The sequence below is a fragment of the Nerophis ophidion genome, unplaced genomic scaffold, assembly GCF_033978795.1.
Source record: "Nerophis ophidion isolate RoL-2023_Sa unplaced genomic scaffold, RoL_Noph_v1.0 HiC_scaffold_171, whole genome shotgun sequence".
Lineage (NCBI taxonomy): Eukaryota > Metazoa > Chordata > Actinopteri > Syngnathiformes > Syngnathidae > Nerophis > Nerophis ophidion.
The window spans coordinates 32,501-56,573 of NW_026907093.1; the positions used below are offsets into that span (position 1 = coordinate 32,501).

The window sequence follows — 24,073 nt, forward strand, 5'->3', positions numbered from 1 at the left end:
AGGGGGTGTTTCCACCAGGCGTGTATGGAGGCCTATTTCATTCAGGGGAGGAGCCAGAAATGATGACGTAAGAAGCCCCGTGACCGCTTCGGGAAGCAGTACAGATTTGCCGGGAAATTCGACAACTTATAAACCCCCCAAGCTCCATCGAAAATGTTGGCTTTTGAGTCTTGTGGTCAGTTGGGAATATGGAAAGAGAATAAAAACAGTTTTTTAAATGCCACTAGAATCAGGGGGGTCCTTTTTTTTTTCTTTTTTTCTTCTTTGTCATGAAAAAGGGAGGTTTTTGTGGTTAGTGCACTAATTGTAAGTGTATATTGTGTTTTTTTTGTTGATTTAAGAATTGTTTTTTTAATAAAAAATTATTCTGCGGCCCGGTACCAATCGGTGGTTGGGGACCACTGCTGTACATCATTGTCCAAGTGACATTATATTGTCATCTTCCTCTTTATGCCATTTCCTCAAGGTGACAGAAAAACATGATACAACCTGCCTATCATGTGATTCTACCATGTTGGCAAAATACAAACACACAATATATTGACATATATAACACATAAAACATGGAATTAGAAGTGAACAGTACCCATCCCTACCAGCAAGTGTTGTTGTACTGGAAACTAATTTACAAACACAACTTCATCACACACACAATACTCCACTATGGAATTGTTCTTATATTAAAATGAGAAACAAATCCATCTTTGAACAGCAATGGTTTGAAAAAGGCATTTGGTCGCTGATGCACTTATTGACTGATAAAGTATTTTATTATTTGAAGATTTCATTAAGTACAACCTGCAAACAGACACAATATTTTAAGCAATTATAAAGGCTTTTGTTCAAAATATTGTAATTCCAGTAAATATATATATATATATTTTTTTTAATTATTTACCATTTCTTCTTTATTGTATTTTCTCCGGAACAAAAAAATAAAACTCATAATTTGAAAGTTTCCATTCTTCCAAACGCCAAGGAGTTAATTTAAGGAAAAAATTTAAAATATTTTTTAAGATGTTGTTTTGCAATTGAAGACAACACTTGTTCGTTCTGTGATAGGGAAACAAATTAAACTTTTTTTTTTCATGAATGTATGCAAAATAAAGCTCTGTGAGATGATGTACAATATTGGCTTTTGCCTGACATTCCAAACTTTGATTGATATTGTTTTGGGGATGTTAAAAAAGGTAAAGAATGTTTAAAACACAATAGTGGGGATTTTTTTTTAACCCACAAATGTATGTTAGTAAAAACAAAACATCCTTCCACAAACAACTCAGCCATTTTCTCTCACTTTTTATTGCATAAACGAACAAGTACATACATATTAAGTTAAAGTATAAAAAAATCACAACACAATCATCATATTACAAAAGAGAGTAGTAAAGATGATTAATAAAATGGATTACAGAGACCCAACAAATGATTCATAAAGTCACACATTTTAAAATTGTATAAAAGACAACTGTTTAAATGATGTATAAAGTAAATAATAATATGCTTCCTGAAGTGGTCCAGAAGATGTTTCAGATGTGAACCAGTACATATGTATATCATATAAAGGTGATAATCTATGGGATTATCAACAATTACAAGTACAAATAAGTAATACTTTTATATTTCCAACTATCTAATCTATAAATGTAGAAGCATATTAAAAAGATTGTTGGACAAACAACAATGTCACACATGTTATATGTGCTGATGTTGTTAGAAAGTCAAAATGAAAGTCTGGACAGTTTATTTCAAATCCTGCAGTTTCATTTGCTGCTGCTGTTCTCACCAGCACACTTGTGTTTCTTACACTGCTACTTAGAAGACAATCTTTCACCACACACACTGCAACTCAACACTTTCTCTCCTGGGTGTCTTCTCATGTGTGCTACAAGCTTTGAACGTTCACCAAAGCTTCTGTTGCAGATTCAACAGGAATGTGATTTTTCACCAGTGTGTGTTCCCATGTGTACTTTCACATATGTACATGTTGTAAAACCTTTACCACAGATTGAACAGGAAAAAGGTTTTTCACCAGTGTGTGTTCTCATGTGTCTTTTCAAATTCTGACTTTCTGTAAAACCTTTACCACAGATTGAACAAGAAAAAGGTTTTTCACCAGTGTGTGTTCTCATGTGTCCTTTCACATCTGTACTTCTTGTAAAACCTTTACCACAGGTCGAACAGGAAAAAGGTTTTTCTCCAGTGTGTGTTCTCTTGTGTCTTTTCAAATTATTACTTTGTGCAAAACCTTGACCACAGATTGAACAAGAAAAGTTTTTTTCACCAGTGTGTGTTCTCATGTGTACTTTCAAATTTTGACGTTGTGTAAAACCTTTACCACAGATTGAACAAGAAAAAGGTTTTTCTCCAGTGTGTGTTCTCATGTGTCTTTTCAAATGGTGACTTTGTCCAAAACCTTTACTACAGAGTGAACAAGAAAAAGGTTTTTCTCCAGTGTGTGTTCTCATGTGTCTTTTCAGATAACTATGGTATTTAAAGGTTTTGTGACAGAGAGAAGATGTGAAGTGAGTGTTGTCAGTGTGACATGTCTTATCATCTTTAGAGTCTTCATCATCAGTGTCAGGAGAGTGTGACGTTGTGTCCTCACTATCTGATAGTGGAGCTAAGAGCTTGTCTGCTTGTGATCCTCCACAGTGGTCTCCATCAGCTTCTGTTGTCATGTGTTGTGTTGAGCTGCTGCTTGGAGGCTCCCCCCCTCCCCTCTCCTCACTTTCACCTTTCACCTCATCATCTTCACTCTTCACAGGGACACCAGTCACTGGGAACTCCTCCAACCATTTAGGCTGACTGATGCCCTCTTCCTCCTCTTCCTCTTTAATGTGCGGCGCCTCTTGGTCCTCCTCTTCCTCTTTGAAGTAAGGGGTCAGTGGGTACTCCTCTTCCTGTTTAATGTGAGGGGTCAGTGGGTCCTCCTCTTTATTTTTGATGTGTAAGTTCAGAGGGTCCTCCGCTTGCCCTTTAATGTGAAGGGTCAGTTTAACACTATGGGTCTGTGGCGTCTCAACTTCCTCTTTAATGTGGGGGGACTGTGGTTCCTCTTCCTGCTCACGAAAAATATGTTCTTCGACATCTACGGGACGGGAGAAAACAAACATTCTTGATAAAAGTCCAGCTTTGCTCAGTCACATGAGACATTGTCCTGCACCAACATATGATCTCACAATCTCATCAGTTTCCCCTCACAGCAGTCAGGGTACTTCCAGCTGACACATAAAGAAGACCTTCAGGGGAATGCCTTTCCAGGCCAACGTCCAATCCTCCTTATTCATATAAAAACATCTTAAAAGTCATTCCTGCAATCCTTAATGGTAGACGCCATACGTAAAAGTTTGCTGTTCTCCCTCTGAATAAGTCATACACACACAGGAAATAATGTACCACATGCCAGCCTCCACACAGTAGTACTAGTGATGAGCTCCCCCTGCTGGTGGACAATAATTACTGTCATTTTCACATTCATCTTTAGAGACATGTCTGCTCTAAAAATAGCATGAGCATAGTCAACATCCATCCATCCATTTTCTACCGCTTGTACTGTTCGAGGTCATGCATGTTGGCCAAAAAATATGACATCTGTTTTGCTTTCATTTAGATAGTGTCACCACAGTTAAACTGGGAAGAAGTAATCAGATTACTGACTACTCCTTCAAAAGATAACTTGTTTACCTTATTAATAATAGTAATATTGAATTAATTTAAAGTGTTTCTAGACACTCAAATTGCGTTACAGTGAGAACTGAGAAGACATCATTCATGCAGTCCACCCACTCAATGTGGTAAGCTACATTTAATTATTATAATAATATTAAGTAGATGAAGCAATTCCTGAAAGAATTGTGTTTGAATGCTCCAATGCTGAAGTTGAACTGAAAAGTTGACAGAATGTAGTATGAATGTAAGAATAGTTTAAATGTTGAAGAGTTTGAATCTCGGGAAAACTGGGATTTTTTTAAGTTCTCAAACCAACATGCTTTTTTTGTCCTGACTCAGAGGAATGTTTTGACAGTGGAACGGTTGAAATGGGTTGAACAATGTGAAAAGAGTCATTGCACTAAACAAGGTTGGAAATAAGGTTAGAAAAAAATGGGAATTCCTGGAAATTTGTCGAATGTGGAAAACTAGTTGTTTGTATTTCCAGGATGAATTGAATGTGTTGAAGGTGGAATGGTTTGAAACATGTGGGAATTGTGGAAATTTGAAAAATGGATAGTTATTTTTAAATGGGGAAAAATGTCCCTAAAAACTGGGAATTCCAGACAATTTCTTTTAATAAGTGTTGAAAGGGAGCACACAATTCCTGAACACACTGAATATTTTGAAGTTGGAACGGTTTGAATCAAATGAAAAATGTGGGAGTTGTGGAACTTTCATTTTATTCCTTTCAATAGGAATTTCATAGAAATTTTGGAGAATTTCGGGGAAAGCAGGAATTTTTTCGAAAATGCTAAAAAATGTGAATGTTCTGAATGAGTTGAAATGGTTGGTGTTAGAATTTTTCAGATCGGTTGAGAAATGTTGAAGTCGTAACATTTTTAATTGAGAAATGGTTTTATGGAATTCCTTGAATTTCGGGAAAACCGGGATTTTTCCAATTTAAAAAACACATTTGTTTTCTGTCCTGATTAAGAGAAATGATTTGGCGGTGGAACGGTTGAAGTGGGTTGAAAAATTTTATATTTTCAATTTCCAGAATTAGTGGAATATGTTGCAGATGGAATTGTTTGAATTGGTTGAAAAATGTGGAAATGGTGGCACTTTGAAAAATGGCTAATTCATTTTGAATGGGGAAAAATGTCACGCAAAACGTGGAATTCTGGCAATTTTTGGAATTTGTCAAGGAAACCCTGTGATTACCGAAGAAGGCTGAACAGTTTGAAGTTGGAACGGTGTGAATCAAATGAAAAATGTTTAGTTGGGGAACTTTGAAAAATGTACCATTATTTTCAATGACAATTTCATGAACATTTTGGAAATTTGGGAAAAGCAGAATTCTTTTAGAAAATGCTAAAATATGTGAATGTTCTGAATGAGTTGGAATTTTTCAAATCGGTCAGTAGTAACTTTTTTTTGTTGAGAAATAGTATGATAGAATTCCTGGAATTTTGGGAAAACCAGGAATTTTTCCAGAGAAAAAAACAACTTTGTTTTTTGTCCTCTTTAAGAGGAATGATTTGCTGGTGGAACGGTTGAAGTGGGTTGAAAAATGTGGTCGACACAAAAAAGGGTGAAGAAAGGGATTGGAAAAAATGGGAATTTTGGGTATTCTTCAAAATTTTTTGAACTTGGAAAAATGATAGTTTGAATGTCCAGGTTTAGTGAAACATGTAGAAGATGGAATGATTTGAATCACTTGAAAAAAGTGGAAATGGTGGAAGTTTGAAAAACAGCCAAATTATTTTGAATGGGAAAAATTACTAAGCACTTACTTATTCATGTTTCAAGCTATGTTTAGCCTTGTTCTACAGTCCTTCAGTGATAATAATACCTGTAGGACATGTAATGTATTTGCTGCAATGGAGGATGGTTGAAGGTGTGATGGAAGAAGACACAGTTTGCTGTCGTGACAACTAATTCCTCTGCTCGGCCAACTGAACATCAAAAATACAAATCAGCGGTTAAAAATCTGGACGTTTGGGGTCTTTGTGAGTGGAAAAAATGTAATTTCACAATTTCGCGACACAAAAAGACCTGGCAATAATGTCCCATACTAAATCGGGGTTTTAAGATTTGATGGGCATGAAGGCCTAGTAGTACAAAGTTTAGTTTCTACACAGTTTGGTGAATATATGTATGTAAGTAAAAATGCCTGCGATGAGGTGGCGACTTGTCCAGGGTGTACACCACCTCTGTTGTGATCCGATTCCTGGATCACATCTTTTGTCTATATTTGAGTCTTTTGTGTTTCTTGTTTATGGTTTGATTCTTCCGATTCTTAGTTAGTGCACTTCCTAGTTTGTATTGGTCACCATAGCGACTTCATTTGTTCCAACTGCACTGGTGCCCGGCGCACACCTGTCTTTGATGACCATTTCTGTATTTATACCTGCCTTTGTTCGGTCTGAGTTCTTCACTTGCTTTATGCAACACTCACGTTTGGTTAAGTTTGTCCTGTTCTGGCTTGCTACGTTCCTCCTTAGCTTCTGTGCGCTCGACACACGCTTCTGTGGACTTTTTACTCAGTGTTAGCGTTTAGCCTAGCTCCCGGTGAGTTGCACGCGCTTTCTTTTGCCTTTGCATCAGTGTTCTTTTATTATTTTATATATTAAATCCAGCTCCTACCTGCTAACTTGCTTGTCTGGTCCCGTGCATCTTGAGTTGACATCCCCACGCATCACAATGTGTTCCGAACGTGACAACCTCCTGCCTGATTGCAGCTGAGATAGGCTCCAGCGACCCCCGGGTGGAAAATAGATGGATGGATGGAAGAACAATTCATCTGTTGACTGTTGTCTTATGTCACTTTTGTTAAACTAAAATATACCTTTGTACAAATTTAAAACGATCGCAATGCTAATTTTTGTTAGCCTATCAATGTGGTCGTCCATTGTAGGTTAGCATTAAGCTAGTGGCGCAAAAGCCAACTTTTTTCCTTTATGGTTGTATTGTCTTTTGTTTTTTTTAGGTTTATACCAAACTGTATTGTTGATTGAACAAGATTGTTACATGTATGTGCAAGTGTTTTGCAGGCTCCTCAAACACACGGCGGAGAGAGCGTGGCATCACTCCGGTGGGTGTACGGATGTGTCCAAGGTACGTAGACACAGAAAACTCCCCCACAATGGTAATAAACTTCCTCGTCCTCTACACGTCACAACGACTATTACTGTGAAACATGCAACCGTCCCGTCCTTGAGGCGCCCATTTGAAATAGCGACTAAACTACGAAGTTAAAGTTGGAAAATCCATAATCCACAACACATCTCATCTGCTTGTGTTGTTGTGAACGACATCATCCATGTAGGATTAATGTACAAACAGCACAGCAGTCGCAACTTGAGTCTCTCCCTCCTTTTTTTTTTAACCAGCCTCAAATGGCCTCCACACTTCAAGCTGAGAACAGCAGCACACTTCCCCCTTCACAATAATAGGTTTGACTGCGCTAACAAAGGTTTCAAAAAAGCACCTCACACAAGCATGATGAACGTATCCATGCATTGACCCAAAGTACGGGTCAAATTTGTCCAACGATGTATTTCACCAATAAATGTGAGAGATTCTGCATTTAATTAATAAACATTGTATACATTTTTATTTGACAAAAAAGCACACACTTAAATGGTAGTAAAAAATTAAGAGTAAAAGGTAAAAAATGGAACTAAAAACAATTAAAACATAAAACTAAATTTTACTGTCTTTTTTTATTGCCATTGTTACTTAAATTTATGTGAACTATTTTTTTTACTTGTGGTTGATTTGTTACTAACTCATATCCGTTTTTTAAACTATATTTAAAGTTGAGTTTTGGTAATGAAAATAAATACTGGTGTTTTCAAATGAATGAATAATTGTGTAATTGTGATTACAATATCAATCAAAATAATGGCGATTATTATTTTTCCCACAATGGTCCAGCCCTAACTGTACCCTTTTTAAACAACGGGTGCACAATACAATCTATTCTCCATATTTCATTAACTCAAATTTATCTTTCATGCATCTCAAGAATATAAATATCATTCCATGATGTGTCTTTTTCCATCCATCATCCATTTTCTACCTCTTGTCCCTTTTGGGATCACGGGGGGCGGAAGGTGGGCTACACCCTGGAAAATTCCATAAAAACTTTAAACAATGTGTTAAATGTTATCCTAATTAAAAAATATACCCTCCAGTTTGTGGCTATTATAATGAATATTTCTAGAGGATATGCATTTTTACAGCATGTTTTAAAGGGATAGCATTTAAGAAAAAGACTTCTGGGTATATTATATTGATCAACTCATTCTTATTTAGGGGGCTTAGTGAGCGGAATAGAGGTGATCCCATTGACTCCATTGTTAGAATTAGGATAGTTAAGATTTTGCTAATGTTTGTTTCCAACTTAGAATGCATACAAAATAAAAACATATTATTGTCTTACATAAGGATTGTGAAAGACAGGCAAAATAAAAAAAAAAAAAAATCAGATCCCCATTGATAATTTTTCTACATCCTGTGAACGGGCTGATGCTGTGGTGAACGTGAGAAAATAAATACATGTCAGGAAAATGCAAATTTCAGCAAAAATGGCTGGAAAAAGTTTTAAAACCTGGTTAAAGATTGTTGGCGGTAAACCCAGAGAGGCATGTGCATGTTGTAAAACGATGTTAGAATTAGCTTTATTATTTGGGTTAAGGGGGCCCCGTCATGGAGGCCGCCCCCGGCCCAGCTCTGACTTGTTCCACCACTGTTCATTCTGATTATATTATAAAATGTAAATGTCATTTTCTTGTAATTATTCAAATATAGTGTTAGTAAATATCTGAGAGTAATAAGTAAACAAACCTGTTCTGTGTAACACAACTTGATGTTTCTTGAAAACAGCGTCCAGTAGTTGATTGTAATCCTCTTTTGTTCTAGAAAGTTCCGCCTCGTGTTCTGCTATCGTTCTTTCTAACACTACAAATATTTCTTCAACGGCAGCAGTTAGTCGCTGATCCACCAACGCTCTCAACATTTGTAATGTAGACATTTTCACACAATCACAACACTTTACTCTCACACTTGATCTCTACTTAGCGATGTGTTGATAACTTCTGTGTCTTCTGTTAGCAGCTAACAAGCTAAGCTAACTAGCGAGCTAAGCTAACTAACAAGCAAAGATAGCACGAGAAGCGGCACAGTGCTTCTAGCGCATCGAGACCACTTTATCCTTAACTAAACAATAGTGATGGGTCCGGCAACACAGATGCATCGGCTCATGCGTCGAGCTCGTAGAGCGAAACCTTGTGTCTTCTTCTTCTTCTTCTTCTTCTTCTTTTGTTTTTATGGCGGTTGGCAAGCAACCTTCTGGTGTGCATTAGCGCCACCTACTGTAATGGAGTGTGGACCGAGGTGGATCCCTACTCTATATTCTTTTACTTAACCCAGTGTTTTTTAAATATGTGTATATTGCTTTATATCCTATGTTTTCTGAATGCAATCCTAATATATCTCCCACTTCTAACCTAATATTTTCTTTTGCTAACTTATTTTCCAGTATTTCTCTTTCTCTATTATATTTCCTACATTGTATTAAGACATGGTCAACATTTTCTATCTGGTGGCAAAAATCACACAGCCCTGTAGTATGTTTGCCTATCAATTTTAGTGAACTATTTAGATATGTATGCCCTAATCTCATTCTAGTCATAATGTCTTCTTCCTTCCTATTTCTACCCCCTCCTCTCATTACACCTACTTTCCTCTGGACTTTGTAAAACTCTCTACCTTTTGTTTCCTTATTCCAATTATCCTGCCACTTTTTATTGTGTTCTATCTTAATGATGCTCTTCACTTCTTCTTTACTGTGCTTCATCTCCATGTTTACTTCTGTTTTAGTGCTTGCTTGTTTTGCGTATCAAACAGCTAACTCATTTCCCTCAACTCCTACATGAGCAGGAACCCAGAGAAATGTTACCACACCTCCCGCTTTATTTATTCTGTAGATTGCCTGAACTATTTCATAAACTATATCTAGTCTTGTTTCTGATGTTATGTGTTTTATGCTCGTCAATGCACTGCTGGAGTCCGAGCACACGACTACTTTCCTAGCTTTGTTTTCCTCTATCCAGTTAACTGCCATATAAATTGCTACCAATTCCCCCGTAAAAACAGATAGTTTATCACTAATTCTTTTATTCAACACTATATTTCTCTGTGGGATAACTGCAGCAGCTCCTACTTTACTATTTATAGTTTTTGATGCATCTGTGTATATCATAATATTATCAAAAAACATTTCCTCAATCCGTTGTTCTATTTGGTAACTTTTTAAATGTCTATTCTTCAGTAACTGCATGTCTACCTTTGGGTTTTCATACATCCACGGTGGTATTGCAGGAATTGGTACTGTAGGGCTCACTTTAATATTGTCAATTTGTGTTTTTTTACATATATCTCCTATTATCCACCCAAAACTATTCATTTTTTTCTTCCCTTTTTCTTGGCAGTTTATTAGCACCTGACGGGTTGGATGTCCTTGCTTGGATCCTTTTAAGTTTGCCCAATAAACTGCTGAGAGTTGATCTCTCCTCATGTCCAAAGGTTTTTCATTCATTTCTACTTGTAATGCTGCCACTGGAGTAGATTTAGTAGCTCCACAACATAATCTTAACGCCTGCGACTGGATCCGGTCTATTTTCTCAAGTAGAGTTTTTGAAGCAGATCGATAAATAATGCATCCGTAGTCGATAACAGACCGAATTAAAGTGATATATATTGTTTTCAATGTTAACCTATCAGCCCCCCAATCTTTACCCCTCAAAGCCCTCATTATATTTAACACCTTTTTACTTTTCTCCATTATCTTGCTGATGTGGGTTGACCAGTTCATATTTTTATCAAACCATATTCCTAAATATTTAAAAACTTGTACCTCTTCTATGTTTTCTCCATAGAGTTTTATTTGGAGCTTGTTTTGTATTTTCCTCTTCGTAAAATGTATGACTTTTGTCTTTCCAACAGAGAATCTTAAACCCCAAGCCGTCCCCCAGTCTTGAACATTATTTACCGCTTTTTGAATCTTCTTTTCTATATAATTTGTATTTCTACCTCTCTTCCACATCACTCCATCATCACAAACAATGCCACCTCCACTAACCCTTCCACTTCACTAAAAACTTCATTTATCATGATGGAAAATAGTACTGGACTTATTATACTCCCTTGTGGGGTCCCATTTTCCACTTTGTATTCTCTACTATATTCATTTTCTATCTTTACTAATAATGTTCTACTTGTTAAAAAGTCTTTTATCCATCTGTACATTCTTCCTCTAATCCCAATCCTATTTAGTTTCATCAGCAACCCCTGTTTCCACAACATATCATACGCTTTCTCTATGTCAAAAAATACCGCAATTATACTTTCTTTATTTATTTGTCCTTTTCTAATTTCCTCTTCCAGCTGCACTGCTGGGTCATTTGTGCTTCTTGCTTTGCGAAAACCACTTTGGTAGTTTTTTATAATTTCTTTTGACTCTAAATAATATATTAATCTTTCATTAATCATTTTTTCCATTACTTTGCCCAAATTTGAGGTCAATGCAATCGGCCTATAATTTCCTGCCTCTTCCGGATCTTTCCCTGGCTTGCATATTGGAATTATTACAGCTGTTTTCCACTCATCTGGTAATTTTCCTTCTTCATATATCCTATTATATAATTTCAAGACCACTTCTTTGCCGATGCTACCTACATTTTTGATCATTTGATAACTCACCAGGTCTTTCCCTGCCGTCGTATTTTTAACTTTTTTTAAAATTGGAACCATTTCATCCAAAGAAAATGTCATATCCATAGTGTTGATAAAACTATTATCGTTGTCTTCCTTCATTTCCTCAATATTTACACTAATTGTTTCTTCTCTCTTTTGTTTTTCTACATTTTTCAAATTATCATTACTGTGCACTTTAACAAAGGTTTTTGCTAAAAGTTCTGCTTTTTCTTTATTTCCTACCACACTCCGCATTCCATCTTTCATCACATGATTTTTATGTTCTTTTCTGAGCCCTGACATTCTCTTGATCATTCCCCACACTTGGCTTAAAGGAGTAGTTCTATTTAGTGTTTCACAAAAAGTTCTCCAATGGTGTTTTCTTGTTTTTTTAATAACATACCTTACTCTAGCTTGATGCCTTTTATACTGGATCATGTCTTGGAAATGATGTGTTCTTCTCAATATTCTAAATACTCTATTCCGTTCTTGTATTGCATCTGTGCACTCTTGTGTCCACCACGGCACTATCTTCCTTCTTCTCCCTATACTATTTCTTGGTATGCTCTGTTCGGCTGCTTCTATTATGCACTTTGTAATATCTGTATTTAAATGTTCAATATCTTGATTTATATCTACTTCCTTTAAAGTTATGTCGGTAATTTCCCTAAATTTCTCCCAGTCACCATGATTATACTTCCATCTTCCTTCTATCCTAGTGCTTTCTGTCCTATGATTTATGTTTATGTGAATGACGATTGGATAGTGATCACTTCCCATTGTGCTGTATTTATTTACTTCCCACTCCACCTTTCCTGCTAACCCTTGTGACACTAGTGTTAAATCTATTGCTGTTTCTTTACCCGTGACGACATCTAACCTTGTTCCCGACCCATCATTCACACACACCAGTTCTTTTTCCTCCAAAAGTGCTTCCAATGTTTCCCCATTCCAGTCATCCCTTTCACCCCACATTGTGCTATGTGCATTAAAGTCACCACACCAAATAATATTGCCACTCCAGTGCTCCATTATTGTTTCTAGTTGGTGAATTTCTAATTTCTTGCATGGATTATAGAAGTTTAGTACTTTGTATCTTTCTTTATTATTCCATACTTCTACTCCTACTATCTCTAGTTCTTGTTTTACTTTTAATATTGAATAATGCATATCTTCCTTAATAAATATGGCACATCCTCCTCCTTGCCCATCATTCCTATCTTTACGTATCGTTATATATCCTTTTATTATAAAGTTTAATTTTGGCTTCAGCCATGTTTCTTGAAAACATATTATATGTGGTTTATTTTTCATATTATTAATATATCCCTTTAATTCCTGTCCGTTTGCTATCAAACTTCTGGCATTCCACTGAACAATGAACATGGCGTTGGATTGTGGTCACATGACTCGGTCTCGTCTCCTCTCTGTAGCTCACCTTGCACCTGTTCCCAGGATAATTCTTTTAAATTTAAAAACTTTGCTGCTGCTTTGACAATTATTTTGATTTTCTCAGTCTTGTTTCTAGCCTGTTCTGTACAATTTATTACATAAGCCAGGAATACAACTAGTTTGTCCATGGAAATTCCTGTATTTGCTGCCTCTTGTTTTTTATTTCTTGAAATATTTTCACTTCTGTCCTGTTCTGCACTTTCTTGATTTCTTATTTGAACTGCCTCTGCATAAGTAATATTTCGTTCAACTCTGATTTGCTGCACTTCTGTTGCCTGTTTCCTTATGATGCAGCCCCCATACGCTGCTGTGTGATTCCCGCCACAATTACAACACTTGACCTGTTCATTTTCTCCACATTGTCCATATTCATGCTCCCCTCCACACCGTCCACATCTCATCTTAGCATGACACACACTACTATGTGCCCATAGCGTTGGCACTTGAAACAACGTACTGGGGGTGGCACGTAAGCTCTAACGTAGAAGCTTAAATACCCAATCATGATTCTCTCTGGTAGGACCTCCTCTGCAAATTGCACTACCACGGATTCGCTCTCAGTCTTTTCACCGTTCCTAAATGCCATCATTCTTTTCATCATAGTGACAGTTCCTCCTTTTATTTCTCTTTTCAGATCATCTAAATTTTCTCCTCTTGGGATTCCTGTCACGACTCCTCTTGCCCCCTTTCGTTCTCCCACTTCGATTTTTTCCTTTATTATTTTGTTGCACAGTTTTTGCAATCGCATTGCTTTGTTCTTTTGCTCTCCATTTTTGCATTTAATCAACAGCCGTCCGTCCCTGAGCACCTTCGCTATCTCCACCTCTCCAATGTCCTTCTTTAATCCCTTAACCAGTGTCATCAAACTAATGTCATTCATATCTTGGTTTGATTTAAATGTATAAATTATCTTATAATCATCCATCATAACCCTTTTCCTCTTATCAACCTCTTCATCGTCTTCATGCACTCTTTTAGTACTCGCCTTTCCTTCACTCCCTCCTCTCCCCTTCTTTCCTCTCTCCCCTCTAGTCCTATCCATTTCCATACTATCCTCATACATCCCGTCACTATCCCCTTCCATCTCGATCCAGTCACAAAACAGCTTATGCTCAACCGCCAAAACAGATTTAGATACTCTCGCCGCCGCCAAATTCACTCCAAATGTTTGGTAGTTCCGCGTCTCTCCTCGTCTGTCGCCACCAAGCTCTCTTACTTCCGGTTTCTCCAGCCAACTCCGTCTTCTTCTTCTTCTTCTTCTTTTGTTTTTATGGCGGTTGGCAAGCAACCTTCTGGTGTGCATTAGCGCCACCTACTGTAATGGAGTGTGGACCGAGGTGGATCCCTACTCTATATTCTTTTATTTAACCCAGTGTTTTTTAAATATGTTTATATTGCTTTATATCCTATGTTTTCTGAATACAATCCTAATATACTTCCCACTTCTAACCTAATATTTTCTTTTGCTAACTTATTTTCCCGTATTTCTCTTTCTCTATTGTATTTCCTACATTGTATTAAACCATGGTCAACATTCTCTATCTGATGGCAAAAATCACACAGCCATGTAGTATGTTTTCCTATCAATTTTAGTGAACTATTTAGATATGTATGTCCTAATCTCATTCTAGTAATAATGTCTTCTTCTTTCCTATTTCTATTCCTCCTCTCATGACACCTACTCTCCTCTGGACTTTGTAAAACTCTCTACCTTTTGTTTCCTTATTCCAATTATCCTGCCACTTTTTATTGTGTTCTATCTTAATTATACTCTTCACTTCTTCTTTACTGTGCTTCATCTCCATGTTTACTTCTGTTTTAGTGCTTGCTTGTTTTGCGTATCAAACAGCTAACTCATTTCCCTCAACTCCTACATGAGCAGGAACCCAGAGAAATGTTACCACACCTCCCGCTTTATTTATCCTGTAGATTGCCTGAACTATTTCATAAACTATATCTTGTCTTGTTTCTGATGTTATGTTTTTTATGCTCATCAAAGCACTGCTGGAGTCCGAGCACACGACTACTTTCCTTGCTTTGTTTTCCTCTATCCAGTTAACTGCCATATAAATTGCTACCAATTCCCCCGTAAAAACAGTTTATCACTGATTCTTTTATTCAACACTATATTTCCTTGTGGGATAACTGCAGCAGCTCCTACTTTACTATTTATAGTTTTTGATGCATCTGTGAATATCATGATGTTATCAAAAAACATTTCCTCAATCCAATGTTCTATCTGGTAACTATTTAAATGTCTATTCTTCAGTAATTGCATGTTTACCTTTGGGTTGTCATACATCCACGGTGGTATTGCAGGAATTGGTACTGTAGGGCTCACTTTAATATTGTCAATTTGTGTTTTTTTTACATATATCTCCTATTATCCACCCAAAACTATTCATTTTATTCTTCTCTTTTTCTTGGCAGTTTATTAGCACTTGACGGGTTGGATGTCCTTGCTTGGATCCTTTTAAGTTTGCCCAATACACTGCTGAGAGTTGATCTCTCCTCATGTCCAAAGGTTTTTCATTCATTTCTACTTGTAATGCTGCCACTGGAGTAGATTTAGTAGCTCCACAACATAACCTTAACGCCTGCGACTGGATCCGGTCTATTTTCCCAAGTAGTGTTTTTGAAGCAGATTGATAAATAATGCATCCGTAGTCGATAACAGATGGAATTAAAGTGATATATATTGTTTTCAATGTCAACCTATCAGCCCCCCCAATCTTTACCCCTCAAAGCCCTCATTATATTTAACACCTTTTTACTTTTCTCCACTATCTTGCTGATGTGGGTTGACCAGTTCATATTTTTATCAAACCATATTCCTAAATATGTAAATACTTGTACCTCTTCTATGTTTTCTCCATAGAGTTTTATTTGGAGCTTGTTTTGTACTTTCCTCTTCGTAAAATTTATGACTTTTGTCTTTCCAACAGAGAATCTTAAACCCCAAGCCGTTCCCCAGTCTTGAATATTATTTACCGCTTTTTGAATCTTCTTTTCTATATGATTTGTATTTCTACCTCTCTTCCACATCACTCCATCATCACAAACAATGCCACCTCCACTAACCCTTCCACTTCACTAAAAACTTCATTTATCATGATGGAAAATAGTAGTGGACTTATTATACTCCCTTGTGGGGTCCCATTTTCCACTTCGTATTCTCTGCTATATTCATTCTCTATTTTTACTAATAATGTTCTACTTGTTAAAAAGTCTTTTATCCATCTGTACATTCTTCCTCTAATCCCAATCTTATTTAGTTTCATCAGCAACCCCTGTTTCCACAACATATCATACGCTTTCTCTATGTCAAAAAATACCGCAATTATCCATCCATCATCTTCCGCTTATCCGAGGTCGGGTCGCAGGGGCAACAGCCTAAGCAGGAAAACCCAGACTTCCCTCTCCCCAGCCACTTCGTCTAGCTCTTCCCGGGGGATCCCGAGGCGTTCCCAGGCCAGCCGGGAGACATAGTCTTCCCAACGTGTCCTGGGTCTTCCCCGTGGCCTCCTACCGGTTGGACGTGCCCTAAACACCTCCCTAGGGAGGCGTTCGGGTGGCATCCTGACCAGATGCCCGAACCACCTCATCTGGCTCCTCTCGATGTGAAGGAGCAGCGGCTTTACTTTGAGTTCCTCCCGGATGGCAGAGCTTCTCACCCTATCTCTAAGGGAGAGACCCGCCACACGGCGGAGGAAACTCATTTCGGCCGCTTGTACCCGTGATCTTATCCTTTCGGTCATGACCCAAAGCTCATGACCATAGGTGAGGATGGGAACGTAGATCGACCGGTAAATTGAGAGCTTTGCCTTCCGGCTCAGCTCCTTCTTCACCACAACGGACCGGTACAAAGTCTGCATTACTGAAGACGCCGCACCGATCCGCCTGTCGATCTCACGATCCACTCTTCCCTCACTCGTGAACAAGACTCCTAGGTACTTGAACTCCTCCACTTGGGGCAGGGTCTCCTCCCCAACCCGGAGATGGCACTCCACCCTTTTACGGGCGAGAACCATGGACTTGGACTTGGAGGTGCTGATTCTCATTCCGGTCGCTTCACACTCGGCTGCGAACCGATCCAGCGAGAGCTGAAGATCCCGGTCAGATGAAGCCATCAGGACCACATCATCTGCAAAAAGCAGAGACCTAATCCTGCGGTTACCAAACCGGAACCCCTCAACGCCTTGACTGCGCCTAGAAATTCTGTCCATAAAAGTTATGAACAGAATGGGTGACAAAGGACAGCCTTGGCGGAGTCCAACCCTCACTGGAAATGTGTTCGACTTAGTGCCGGCAATGCGGACCAAGCTCTGGCACTGATCGTACAGGGAACGGACCGCCACAATAAGACAGTCCGATACCCCATACTCTCTGAGCACTCCCCACAGGACTTCCCGAGGGACACGGTCGAATGCCTTCTCCAAGTCCGCAATTATACTTTCTTTATTTATTTGTCCCTTTCTAATTTCCTCTTCCAGCTGCACTGCTGGGTCATTTGTGCTTCTTGCTTTGCGAAAACCACTTTGGTAGTTTTTTTATATTTTCTTTTGACTCTAAATAATATATTAATCTTTCATTAATCATTTTTTTCCATTACTTTGCCCAAATTTGAGGTCAATGCTATCGGCCTATAATTTCCTGCCTCTTCCGGATCTTTCCCTGACTTGCATATAGGAATTATTACAGCTGTTTTCCACTCATCTGGTAATTTTCCTTCTTCATATATCCTATTATATAATTTCAAGACCACTTCTTTGCCGATGCTACCTACATTTTTGATCATTTGATAACTCACCAGGTCTTTCCCTGGCGTCGTATTTTTAAATTTTTTTAAAATTGGAACCATTTCATCCAAAGAAAATGTCATATCCATAGTGTTGGTAAAACTATTATCGTTGTCTTCCTTCATTTCCTCAATATTTAAACTAATTGTTTCTTCTCTCTTTTGTTTTTCTACATTTCTCAAATGATCATTACTGTGCACTTTAACAAAGGTTTTTGCTAAAAGTTCTGCTTTTTCTTTATTTCCTCCCACACTCCGCGTTCCATCTTTCATCACATGATGTTTATGTTCTTTTCTGAGCCCTGACATTCTCTTGATCATTCCCCACACTTGGCTTAAAGGAGTAGTTCTATTTAGTGTTTCACAAAAAGTTCTCCAATGGTGTTTTCTTGTTTTTTTAATAACATACCTTACTCTAGCTTGATGCTTTTTATATTGGATCATGTCTTGGAAATGATGTGTTCTTCTCAATATTCTAAATGCTCTATTCAGTTCTTGTATTGCATCTGTGCACTCTTGTGTCCACCACGGCACTATCTTCCTTCTTCTCCCTATACTATTCCTTGGTATGCTCTGTTCGGCTGCTTCTATTATGCACCCCGTAATATCTGTATTTAATTGTTCAATATCTTGATTTATATCTACTTCCTTTAAAGTTATGTCGGTAATTTCCCTAAATTTCCCCCAGTCACCATGATTATACTTCCATCTTCCTTCTATCCTAGTGCTTTCTGTCCTATGATTTATGTTTATGTGAATGAAGATTGGATAGTGATCACTTCCCATTGTGCTGTATTTATTTACTTCCCACTCCACCTTTCCTGCTAACCCTTGTGGCACTACTGGGACGGCGTGGCGCAGTGGAGGAGTGGCCGTGCGCAACCCGAGCGTCCCTGGTTCAATTCCCACCTAGTACCAACCTCGTCACGTCCGTTGTGTCCTGAGCAAGACACTTCACCCTTGCTCCTGATGGGTGCTGGTTGGCGCCTTGAATGGCAGCTCCCTCCATCAGTGTGTGAATGTGTGTGTGAATGGGTAAATGTGGAAGTAGTATCAAAGCGCTTTGAGTACCTTGAAGGTAGAAAAGCGCTATACAAGTACAACCCATTTATCATTCATAGTGTTAAATCTATTGCTGTTTCTTTACCCGTGACGACATCTAACCTTGTTCCCGACCCATCATTCACACACACCAGTTCTTTTTCCTCCAAAAGTGCTTCCAATGTTTCCCCATTCCAGTCATCCCTTTCACCCCACATTGTGCTATGTGCATTAAAGTCACCACACCAAATAATATTGCCACTCCAGTGCTCCATTATTGTTTCTAGTTGGTGAATTTCTAATTTCTTGCATGGATTATAGAAGTTTAGTACTTTGTATCTTTCTTTATTATTCCATACTTCTACTCCTACTATCTCTAGTTCTTGTTTTACTTTTAATATTGAATATTGCATGTCTTCCTTAATAAATATGGCACATCCTCCTCCTTGCCCATCATTCCTATCTTTACGTATCGTTATATATCCTTTTATTATAAAGTTTAATTTTGGCTTCAGCCATGTTTCTTGAATACATATTATATGTGGTTTATTTTTCATATTATTAATATATCCCTTTAATTCCTGTCCGTTTGCTATCAAACTTCTGGCATTCCACTGAACAATTAACATGGCGTTGGATTGTGGTCACATGACTCGGTCTCGTCTACTCTCTGTAGCTCACCTTGCACCTGTTCCCAGGATATTTCTTTTAAATTTAAAAACTTTGCTGCTGCTTTGACGATTATTTTGATTTTCTCAGTCTTGTTTCTAGCCTGTTCTGTACAATTTATCACGTAAGCCAGGAATACAACTAGTTTGTCCATGGAAATTCCTGTATTTGCTGCCTCTTGTTTTTTATTTCTTGAACTATTTTCACTTCTGTCCTGTTCTGCACTTTCTTGATTTCTTATTTTAACTGCCTCTGTGTATGTAATATTTCTTTCAACTCTGATTTGCTGTACTTCTGTTGCCTGTTTCCTTCTGATGCAGCCCCCATACGCTGCTGTGTGATTCCCGCCACAATTACAACACTTGACCTGTTCATGACTTCCACATTGTCCATATTCATGCTCCCCTCCACACCTTCCACATCTCATCTTAGCATGACACACACTACTATGTGCCCATAGCGTTGGCACTTGAAACAACGTACTGGGGGTGGCACGTAAGCTCTAAAGTAGAAGCTTAGATACCCAATCATGATTCTCTCTGGTAGGACCTCCTCTGCAAATTGCACTAGCACGGATTCACTCTCAGTCTTTTCACCGTTCCTAAATGCCATCATTCTTTTCATCATAGTGACAGTTCCTCATTTTATTTCTCTTTTCAGATCATCTAAATGTTCTCCTCTTGGGAGTCCTGTCACGACTCCTCTTGCCCCCTTTCGTTCTCCCACTTCGATGTTTTCCTTCATTATTTTGTTGCACAGTTTTTGCAATCGCATTGCTTTGTTCTTTTGCTCTCCATTTTTGCATTTAATCAACAGCCGTCCGTCCCTGAGCACCTTCGCTATCTCCACCTCTCCAATGTCCTTCTTTAATCCCTTAACCAGTGTCATCAAACTAATGTCATTCATATCTTGGTTTGATTTAAATGTATAAATTATCTTATATTCATCCACCATAACCCTTTTCCTCTTATCAACCTCTTCATCGTCTTCATGCACTCTTTTCGCACTCGACTTTCCTTCACTCCCTCCTCTCCCCTTCTTTCCTCTCTCCCCTCTAGTCCTATCCATTTCCATACTATCCTCATACATCCCGTCACTATCCCCTTCCATCTCCATCCAGTCACAAAACAGCTTATGCTCAACCGCCAAAACAGATTTAGACACTCTCGCCGCCGCCAAATTCACTCCAAATGCTTAGTAGTTCCGCGTCTCTCCTTCCTGAAGCTTCCTTCTCCCGTTAGAGTCCTCTCGAAACCTTTTGTCGGTGTGCGTGCCGCCTTTAGAAAGTCACGTGACCAATCATGAGCTGTTTGGGTCACGTGACCGATACGCGGACTGTGTCGCACTGGCACCTGCGCGCCAAACTGTGTTTATAAGTGATGAGCATCGTGCGTTGCGGTGGAGATGTAGCCAAACTCTCATGAGACACACTTTGCCTTTGGTCTTGTAGATATATTTATTGTATCGGCAGCATCGTAAATATGCTGCCGCTAGACACACAGATTGAACTCAGGACCCCGGAACAGGAAACATAGGTGTCAGGTAACACAGAGGTAAACACTGCCCTCTAATGGACACAATGAGTAAGGGCGTACAACAGTACAACACTTAACAATAAGGAAGTGCATCTGTCAAGGAGATGCTGCTGCCAACAGAATCGCCTCACTTCTGTCATTGTTTTTTTTTTTTTGTCATTTATCATCGTCGGAGATCATTTCCGCCGTCTGGGAATATTTTGATCATATATCGGAAAAAAATGTATTTGTGTTCATTTTCTTGTCGTTTCATTAAGTCTCCACTGGAGACTCTCCGGTATTGTCCTGCCCACACAACCATCCAATTAATTACATTAAAACACAGTGATGGGGTTGTTTTCTCCGGTAGCTGAGTTGGTAAAGTGAAGGACCAAAAGCGTTCATGTTGATTCCCATAGGGCGGTTGTTCGAGTCCAGCTCGGCCCCATTTACTTTTTACCATGAATTGCTTAACGTGGACCCCGATTTAAACAAGTTGAAAAACTTATTGGGGTGTTACTATTTAGTGGTAAATGGTACGGAATATGTACTGAACTGTTCAATCTACTAATACATAAAAGTTTCAATCAATCAATCATGTTCACATTATTTATTGACTGTATCTAAAAAAGATAAACATATAGTATTATTTAAATGAAGATATGAAATAATCCTAAATGAAATACAATGACTTGGTTTATATTATTGTATATACTAGGTCATAAAATCAGTGTCAGTTGAGTCGGTCCATAGGTTGCCTGTAGGGATTTTTACTGTCCAGTAGATGTCATTATTTAGTGACTCAGTATTGACACAGTATCAATACAGTTTTGCAATGTGTCCAAACGATACATGAAGCCTCATCAACCCATCACTACTTATTAGCGTCCTGCTCACGTCTTTCTCAGTCCATGTGCTTTCACGACAGTTGGCACACTTGACGTTACAAAGCTGTACTGCTCTGTTCAGCTGCCTTCCTTTTTTTTTTTGAAATTTTTATTTATACATTTCAACAATTACAAACAGTAAGCCAAACAACAATATAAAACATTATAAAACATTATGAAAACAGCACAAAACAGTGCCAGGGGGTTGTAAATTTAAAATAACAAAAATAGAATACAAACAAATATATATATATATAATAAACAAAGTGCAAAGCCATAGGTTCATTCAGATTCATTAAATAACTTAAATTTGGAACACAGCATCATCGTTTTCACAGCTTTTTTGTTGTTAGAGGTAGAGAGTGTTTTAATGTAAAGTTCAAAATCTTTTTTAAAGGCACAAAAGATAGGTCGGGTATTGAGAAACTTACATTTATGAATATAAAACTTAGCCAACAAAATAATGAGGTTGCAAAGGTAAAATTCCTTTTCACATTTTTGTTCATACAGTGTAAAACCAAAAATCACATCTTTAAAGCAAAGCACAAATTTGTCATAAATATTGTCCAGGATGAAGCGACAGATGCCTGCCATAGTGATGGAGTGTTTTCACAAGTATAAAACAAGTGGTTGACAGTCTCTGGGTGCATGTTACATAACATCAATGTCCTTCTTCTATTTAACCATTACAGTCTTTACAGGGTAATAACCAGGAATGATTTTAAATGATATCTCTTTGACTTTGTTGGGAAGTAAATACCTGTTAGGAAGGGACCACGTTTTGACCCAACAGATGTCATTTACAACATTATTCCATAAGGAAATGACATAGGAGACAGACACACAATCATTTCGGAATAAGCTGCGGATTTTTCTTTTTTTTTTTTTTTTTTATCAAAGCAAAGTTTCCCCACAGGAGTGTCAAGTGGATCATTCACAATTTTTACAGCAGAAAGAGGAGGTGTGTAAGCCCTGTACAACATAATAACACCTGTTGGAATGTACAACATAATAACACCTGTTGGAATGTACAACATAATAACACCTGTTGGAATGTACAACATAATAATACCTGTTGGAATGTACAACATAATAACACCTGTTGGGATGTACAACATAATAACACCTGTTGGAATGTACAACATAATAACAACTGTTGGAATGTACAACATAATAACAGGTGTTGGAATGTACAACATAATAACACCTGTTGGAATGGCATCAAATACAATGGAAAATTGTTTGGGAGTCACAGGTATCTTAAAATGGTTGAGAAATTCTTGGTAATTAAAAAGTTGACCTTCCTTATTGAAAAGCTGACTCACTAAAATAATGTTATTGTTAAACCAATTGTTGAGGAAAATAGATTTCCTTTTGTAACATATGTCTTTATTGTTCCAGATGATATATTTGGTAGGTGAAAAATTATTGTGCTTGTATAAAAGAGAGCATGCTAGAAGGGCTTGTTTGTGGAAGTTTGAGAGTGCAACAGGAATCCTGTCAATGTTAGAATTACACAATAGCAAAAATGTTAGGCCTCCAAGGTTAGAGAATACATGATGAGAAATAAAGTTCCAAATTGAGGTAGGGTCTTTCAGGTAGTGTCTTATCCAATTAATTTTAAAGGTGTTGTTTAGTGTAGTGAAGTCAAGAAAGTTTAGACCACCCTGATTGTAATTGTTCATTATAACTGATTTATTTATATACTGAATTTTGTTTTTCCAAATAAAGTCAACCAGTATTTTGTCAATAGTTTTACATATTTTTGGGTAATAAAGCGTAATCTTACCGGCTGTCCGTTCAGCTTTTGCTTTTGTCACAACTGTGGGTTATCGTCAAGGATAGCAAACCTTCTCCCATTCTGTGCTGCGGTGGCGTCTTCTGACTTATGCTCTCCTTGATTAGACGCAGCTCTCTAATTATCGGGCTCGCGCACCAGCAGGTGAGACGGGAGCGCGCGGCGCTCTTTCTGCGCGTGAACGTGAATAGATGGGGTGATCATATAAACAGACTGGCTGAACTATATTTTACCTGGGGTTGCCAAGGTGAATAGGGGGTTCGGATGTGCTTTACCAAAAAATATTATTTTATTTTATTTTTTTATTTTTTTAATGGGGTTTGGTTGGTTGCCAGGTCGCTGAGGTTACGAGCACGCGCATCAGCTGACGAGACAGCTATTTGCCGCTAAAGTCACTTTTTAGACTTAAGAGTTCATCTTTCATGTTATCAGTTTGAGAACTTTTTTTCCCTCTCTTTCGATTTTTCCTTTCTTTTATTGTAACTGGATCTGTGCACTC

The 24,073-nt window shown here is 38.0% G+C and overlaps 1 protein-coding gene across 3 annotated transcripts; it reads right to left on the reverse strand.

Annotated features, from left to right (window-relative positions):
• Window positions 1-1,284: 1,284 nt before the first annotated feature.
• LOC133547747 (oocyte zinc finger protein XlCOF8.4-like) lies at window positions 1,285-23,673 on the reverse strand. 3 transcript variants are annotated; one of them, XR_009805593.1, is made up of 2 exons: window positions 23,566-23,673; window positions 1,285-3,091 (listed from the first exon to the last, which is right to left on the reverse strand). XR_009805593.1 is itself a non-coding variant. In XM_061893297.1 (2 exons), the coding sequence occupies exons 1-2, from the start codon at window positions 8,690-8,692 to the stop codon at window positions 1,926-1,928; spliced, it is 1,353 nt and encodes a 450-aa protein (XP_061749281.1). In that variant the 5' UTR covers window positions 8,693-8,975; the 3' UTR covers window positions 1,285-1,925. The 3 variants fall into 3 exon arrangements, 2 of the variants coding, with proteins under 2 accessions (XP_061749281.1, XP_061749282.1); XM_061893297.1 differs by lacking the exon at window positions 23,566-23,673 and adding an exon at window positions 8,506-8,975; XM_061893298.1 differs by lacking the exon at window positions 23,566-23,673 and adding an exon at window positions 6,301-6,458.
• Window positions 23,674-24,073: the final 400 nt, after the last annotated feature.